Source organism: Aegilops tauschii, chromosome 2 (assembly GCF_002575655.3).
Source record: "Aegilops tauschii subsp. strangulata cultivar AL8/78 chromosome 2, Aet v6.0, whole genome shotgun sequence".
NCBI lineage: Eukaryota > Viridiplantae > Streptophyta > Magnoliopsida > Poales > Poaceae > Aegilops > Aegilops tauschii.
In genome coordinates this window covers 32136183-32142726 of record NC_053036.3, presented here as the reverse complement: position 1 = coordinate 32142726, position 6544 = coordinate 32136183, and the positions used below count along the sequence as shown (strand labels likewise).

General features: G+C 49.4%; 2 protein-coding genes across 2 annotated transcripts; one reads left to right on the top strand and one right to left on the bottom strand.

Moving 5' to 3' along the window:
* Positions 1-226: 226 nt before the first annotated feature.
* LOC109771060 (acyl transferase 15-like) lies at positions 227-1626 on the top strand. The gene has a single exon (XM_020329771.4). The coding sequence runs from the start codon at positions 252-254 to the stop codon at positions 1545-1547; it is 1296 nt and encodes a 431-aa protein (XP_020185360.1). The 5' UTR covers positions 227-251; the 3' UTR covers positions 1548-1626.
* Positions 1627-2511: 885 nt separating this feature from the next.
* On the bottom strand, positions 2512-6009 carry LOC109771057 (receptor homology region, transmembrane domain- and RING domain-containing protein 1). The gene is made up of 4 exons (XM_020329768.4): positions 5780-6009; positions 5477-5701; positions 4133-4528; positions 2512-3095 (listed from the first exon to the last, which is right to left on the bottom strand). Exons 1-4 carry the CDS (start codon positions 5913-5915, stop codon positions 3007-3009), a joined length of 846 nt encoding a protein of 281 aa, XP_020185357.1. The 5' UTR covers positions 5916-6009; the 3' UTR covers positions 2512-3006.
* Positions 6010-6544: the final 535 nt, after the last annotated feature.

The window sequence follows — 6544 nt, the reverse complement described above, 5'->3', positions numbered from 1 at the left end:
GCTACACACCCCTGTGTGATTGCTTCTCTCCAAACACGGCTTTGGAAACCTGCCGGACAAAGAAAAGCCAGAATCTTAATTATTATTACAGCTAATGTGTCAAGGAGATCACGGATGGTGATAGGAGTACTACATTTTTTATGGTCTGTCAGAAGTGACAACCTCCTTCTGTGCGTGCTATTGATCCTACTAGTAAAGGATTGGTTCAGTAGATAACCGAGCCACCAACAGCAAGCATAGCTACACGGGAAATGGGCGTCGTGGCGGTGAGGAAGTCCTCGACGGTGGTCGTGAGGCCGCCACCGGAGCCGGCGACGGCCACCGTCAACATCAACCTCTCGCCTTTGGACAAGAACGTCATGTCCGTGCCAGCCGCGGTGTTCATGGTGTTTGACCGCCCAATCCACCAACCCGGTGCGACCATAGAGAAGGCTCTGTCCCAAGCTCTAGCCCACTACTCCGCAGTCTCCGGCCGCCTCGCCGCCGGAGCTGAGCAGGGCGAGTTCCACATCAGGTGCACCGGCGAGGGCGTCCCGTTCGTGGCCGCGGCCGCGGACTGCGCTCTCAAGGACGCCGAGTTCTTCGGCCGGTCGGCGGCCGGCGCGCTGCTGGAGGAGCTGGCCATCTACTACCCGGCCGAGCACTGCGGTTTCGGTGACCCTCTGCTCATGATGCAGGTCACCGAGTTCTCCTGCGGCGGGTTCGTCGTCGGGGTAACGTGGAACCACGTCCTCGCCGACGCGGCCGGGATCGGCCAGTTCCTGCAGGCCGTCGGCGAGCTCGCGCGCGGGCTGCCGTCGCCGTCCGTGGCCCCGGTGAGGCGGGACGACGCGCTGACGGCGGTGCCTCCGCCCACCGACGGCTTCGTGGAGCTTATGATGACGCTCCAGCCGGCCGACATGGCCGCGCTCGACGTCACCGTGCCATGGGGCCTGATCGACCGCATCAAGGACGGCTGCAACGCCAGGGGGTCATCAAGGTCAAGGCCGCCGTGTACGACGTTCGAGGCGGTGGCCGCGCTGCTGTGGCAGTGCCGCACCCGCGCGGTGGGGCTGTCGTCCAGCCCGGAGGAGCCCGTGGCGCTCTACTTCGCGGTGAACGCGCGGAGGCACGTCGGGGCCAGGCGCGGGTACTACGGCAACTGCGTGACCGGGCGGGTCGTGGTGGCGAAGGCCGGCGCGGTGGCCGGCGGCGACCTCGCGGACCTGGTGGGGATGATCCAGCGCGCCAAGAGCCAGATACCGGAGCAGTTCGACGGCGGCGGCAAGAAGGGTGTAACTGCGGACCGCCGCGGCGTGGCTGGCCTGGCCGTGGACGGGTACAACGTGCTCATCGTCACGAGCTGGCGGAACCTCGGGCTGGACATGGCCGACTTCGGCGGAGGGCCGCCGGCGCGGGTGACCACCTACGCCCGGGGCAGGGTGAGGGCGCCCAACTGCGTGCCGTGCCCGGGGAACGACGCCCTCGGGTCCAGCGTCATGGCCGCCTGCGTCAGGGAGGAGCACGCCGCCGCCTTCCTCGGAGAACTGGCCTCGAGGTCTAGGTGATGCTGAGTTCACTGGCTCTTTTCATTTTAATCGCATGTTCAGTTTGATTTGATTTGAATAATAAGAGGGTCATTTGGGACAGTGGAGTCATATAGATAGGCACGGTGCCCTACCAGATCAGATTCGGTTTTGTTTTAATCTTTGAATTTTGCATGCTGCATGCGCACATGATCAAGTTTTCAATGGAGCTAGCTAAGCATATCCCGATGTGATCTCATCCACTACTATGGTTTATTCTTTTGGAGTATGATCATTCTCGATCCCATAAACCCTAAACCCTAAGCATTTCATTCTTGTGCTTGATATGCTATGTTTACCGTTAAGGTGAAAAGCTAACGGATCAGTCGATAGACTGCGTGCTTGCCATGGATGTATGGGTGGTCAAGCTTGTGTCATGACATTTCTCATGAAGACCGAAGAACAGAGGAAGAAGCAGAGACAGGAAAAGGGACGTCCGCGGGCTTGGCACGGGCTCATTGGGCCGCCAGTGCGCATGGTAGGCCCACGGACAGGCAGCCATGACGACCATGATGGCTAATACTCCCTCCGTTTTTATTTAGTCCGCGTATTAGTTTTGGTCAAAGTCAAGCTTTGCAAACTTTAATAAAGTTTATGAAAAAAATATTAATATATACAATAACAAATCAATACAATTAGGTTCATTGTTGAATGTACTTTCACATCATATACATTTGTTATGGTAAGTGTTTATATTGTTTTTTATAAGCTTGGTCAAACTTCATAAAGTTTGACTTTAGTCAAATCTAATATGCAGAGTAAATAAAAACGGAGGAAGTACTAGTGCTTAGCTTACAGAACGAGACTAGTGTGCAACCATGATGGAGCACAGCCTGAAGATGATGATATGTCTTGCAACTCTTACTCTGTGCCTGGTTGCCACTGTTTCAAAGGCAGCAATCGGTTCCAGCACATGAATGCAGCACAACAGATTGCACCACAATAATTCCAGACTTGTAACAACACGTTCCAAGATCCGCAAAGTTCTCGCCCAAAAAAAAAACAAGGTTCTCACAGATGCTGCAGTAACAACAGTACACCACACATCTACATTTACCACGGGCAAATGGGTCTGAGGCGAAAGATACTGCCCCACACCCCACTCAGGAGAATCACGAAATGCATGGGAAAGAAACAATTGAACTTCTAACATATAATTACAAGATGGCTTCCACATACTACACCCCAATTAAACGATTCATCTCAATGTTAACGACATAAGGCAATCTTCTACCGGGTATTAAGACGGGCCCAGTCTCACAAACCGCGGCCCATACTCCATCCTCATGATAAAATGTTCGGCATTGATCTATCTTGCAAACCCAGCCAACAGATCCACCAGTTCAGCACACTTGGATATAACCGCCGCCGAGCACTACTTGTATATATGCAGTAACGGAGGCTTGCTTATTCACCTGAGATTTACTCCTAGCTTGCCTGCTTATTCACCTGTGAGTACCTCCAGTTTGCATACTGGGCAAAATGTGCCCCACTTTGTCAGCCAGGGATCAATGCACTCCACATGAAATTCTGTAGGAAAATTGTTGACCACAAGGTAGTTAGGGAATTATCAAAAGTAAGAAGTTTCAAGCATAATCGCTGACAGTGGAAATCATTGCCTGGCTCTAACATGAAACGAAAGTATTCCTATGTAAGAATGAGCGACAAATTTTGAAATGTAAATATGTTGCCTATGTAAAACATTGGATATCGCCATGAGCACTTCAAATCGTGCAACATAAATATGACAAATATGGGATACTAAACTAGATTTTGTCATGCGACATGGCTAAACAAATATGCCAAACATGGTCTTCAGAAATTCCCTTTCGTCAATTGTGGCTTTTATGCATTACTCCATCTGTCTGGATATGTATTATATACGGCGGATTTTGATTGTTTAAGACAGGGCTTTAACCAGCAATTAGTCCATTAGTGCAGTCTATGTGACGTGTATTCAGAACTACTTACTTACGATTGTGATTCTGTCTCAAATAAACTACATATTAATGAAGTAAATTGTTGGTCCATGTCTAGTCTTAACCAATCAAAATATGCATCAAGCCAGAGGGAGGCATATATTGATTCATTTCTTGAAAACTGCACTCCTTTTTTGGCTAAATGTGAGAAAACTGCGCTTTTAAGATCAAGCTGTGACACTTGATTCACAAAATTACTCCTTTTGAATCTGGGGTGGAACTTAGATCTGCCCCCTCCTAGCAGTGACACCAAAAGAATGCCACACAAGCAGCCTAGACTAGCTCAATGTAACAACCCGTTCTCTTTTTCAATCACTACCATGTAGGGCCCATAGGTGAGTTCCCTCCAAGATTAGAAAAAGGTATGGTGTATTCAAACAAGAGTCCAAGGAAAGTGCAGTTTGTGAAACTTGATCCTAAATCTGTGTTATCTTGACATTCAGCAAAAAATATTGTGTAGTAAATTTATTCGTAAATCATTAAACTAGCTTCATAGACACTCCTACTGGCATATATTTGTATTCCCAACAAAAGAAGCAGCGGCTATATAAACAAATAGTCAAGTACTGAGATATCACATGCTCTTACCATGTTTGCATGGGAGAAGTCTAAGCATGTCACCATTATCATAGTCTTCTAAACAAATGGCACAGGCTTCTTCACAATTGTTGCCACTTGAGCAGGGAGCTTTATATACCACAGAAGGAAGCTTTTCCACCACATGTTTTTTGATGTAAGGTGGGCGATTATCAACTCCATGGCGTAAAAGTCGGCAGTTCCGGGCGAAAAGAAATGAAGCTACAACTGATATGATGACAACAAGTGATACGAAGGACATCACCAACACTGTCCCTGCAGTCTCATCCATCGACGAGTTTATGCAGCACTCACCATCTTCACCTCTAGCAAACTTCTTTAAAGTTTCCCCAGCCATTTTAGATACGAATACCGCAGGTATGTGTATGCCCTCAGGATCACCAACCACTAAATTAAGACAAAGGAGGAACTAAATATCCTGCAAAGTATCTCCAACAAGAACTAAATAAATGAAAACACAAAATGCCTTTCTGAACACCATTAGCACAAAGTCATTTAGTCGTGTCCTAACTTTGATAGCCGGACTTAACCTAACATTGAATTAATCACATCCTCATAAATATCAGCAACCTGTCTGTTTACCTTCAAAGCGCTACTTGATGGCTTGTAAATTATATGGCATGCTAGGGTTAGTTCAGCTATGTCTTTCTAGTGATGGCAAACTAGAATAAATTCCCTTTCTTAAGACTAGTTAAAGTTCATAAGAAGTAAAATTGCATCCAGACCTTTTGTTATGTTTTATCCATGGAACATAAAGGAGAAGGTGAGCAGTGGTGATATATCTATTGCACAGCACAACATCTAACATGATAGCGATCTTCTGAGTCTGTTTGGGATCACAAACACTTTTACGGTTTTCTCTGTATTTAACATATCGTACACTTGTGTTAGCTATGTCTTTGGATTTGTAGCAGGTCAGAAGAAGTACCACTGACTTACAGTCAACATCACAGAACTACCAAGCGAAGTACAAATAGTGTCCGAATAGCCATATGACATTAGATTTCTAGTAGAACACTGACAGGGAGAACTGTAAGTCAGTGTGCACCTTCGACCCCCAGCACAAACAGCTTTAATTGGTACATTTTCTTAACCAATTATGTGATATTTGGTTCAATTTCAAACCTATGTATACCCAAACATAAACCAACTACCGCCGAGACCATAAATTGGCAGGCAGTGGAAGCCAAATCCATGCACCAAGTAGGCATCTAGTTTCAAGCTAGCTTCAGATCAAGAGAACCAGCTACCGAGTGTCCAAGTGAACTGACACTGCTGAAACAGCAGAGCAGCATAGCAGGGGAGAGGGAGAGAGGGGCAGCGGCAGGAACTCACTGGAGTAGAGGCTGGCCTTGTCCTCGTCGTCGTGGACGAGCGCGGCGTCGAAGCCGGCCCGCTGCGCCGCCCGCACCTTGCCCTCGAAGCTGCAGTTCCCGCGCGCGATCAGCACGAACGCCATCCCGCCGCTCCCGCCGGGGGCGGCCCTGACGGGCGCGCACGCGTCGGCGGGGTCCGCGGCGCGCAGCGACCCGCATATCCCGTCGCCGGTCACCCGGGGCCCTGCGCCGACGGACGGAGCTCAGAAAAGAGGGGTTTTTTTGGGGGGCGGCAGGGGACAGGGGGGGGCCGATTGCTCACCGAAGCGCGCGGGGGCGTCGACGAAGGAGGCGGCGCCGAGGCGGACGAGGGCCGCGCAGGGGCGGGCGGCGGCGCAGGCGCAGGCGAGGGCGACGGCGGCGAGGAGGAGCAGGGGGGGACGGCGGCGGGGGCTCATCGCCAGGAGGCCGGCCTCAGCAGCAGGGCAGTTTCATTTCTCTCTGCTTTCTTTTCGTGCGCTTTTCTCCCTCTTTCTTTCCCCATCGGTTCGGCACTAGCTGCTGCTGCTGTAGCATTTTTGTCTTTTGTTATGGGGATGGATGGGGAGGGGAGATGATCTACAAGTTGCTCGACCTTTCTTTTTCAAGAGTGAGAGAGCAATCCCATACATAAAAACAACAGATTTATAGTATGTAACAATCATACAACGGCGTTGACAATTACGTCTCACCCATCTTGATAATACTCCCTCTGTCCCAAAATTCTTGTTTACATTTGTCTAGATACGGATGTAGGCACTCATATATCAAAATAGAAATAGCTTGGAGCATCTACATTGGATCCAATTCGCTCTAAAGGCGCACGCCGATAATCCGGATAAAAAATAGTCATCCAACAAACCCAGCCCAAATGTCCATGCTATCCAAGCACCCCTAGTATCCAGCTAATATGTGGGACGGATGCGAAAACTTGGATGGTTAGATTCCTTGCGGTAACCCAACACTCCAGAGTTTAAGTCCTAGACTTGGCACTGGTGGTCGCATTTTTCTGAATTTATTTCAGGCCTTGTGCGTTCAATGGAAGGAG

What these genes read in the sequence shown, in the direction of transcription:
- LOC109771060 (XM_020329771.4), top strand. Translation starts at nt 252, where the DNA reads ATGGGCGTCGTGGCGGTGAGGAAGTCCTCGACGGTGGTCGTGAGGCCG.
- LOC109771057 (XM_020329768.4), bottom strand. Translation starts at nt 5,915, where the DNA reads ATGAGCCCCCGCCGCCGTCCCCCCCTGCTCCTCCTCGCCGCCGTCGCC. An exon ending in CGACGCCCCCGCGCGCTTCG is followed by an intron (nt 5,702 to 5,779) that starts GTGAGCAATCGG and finishes CCGTCGGCGCAG; the next exon opens with GGCCCCGGGTGACCGGCGAC. An exon ending in CAAGGCCAGCCTCTACTCCA is followed by an intron (nt 4,529 to 5,476) that starts GTGAGTTCCTGC and finishes GTCTTAATTTAG; the next exon opens with TGGTTGGTGATCCTGAGGGC.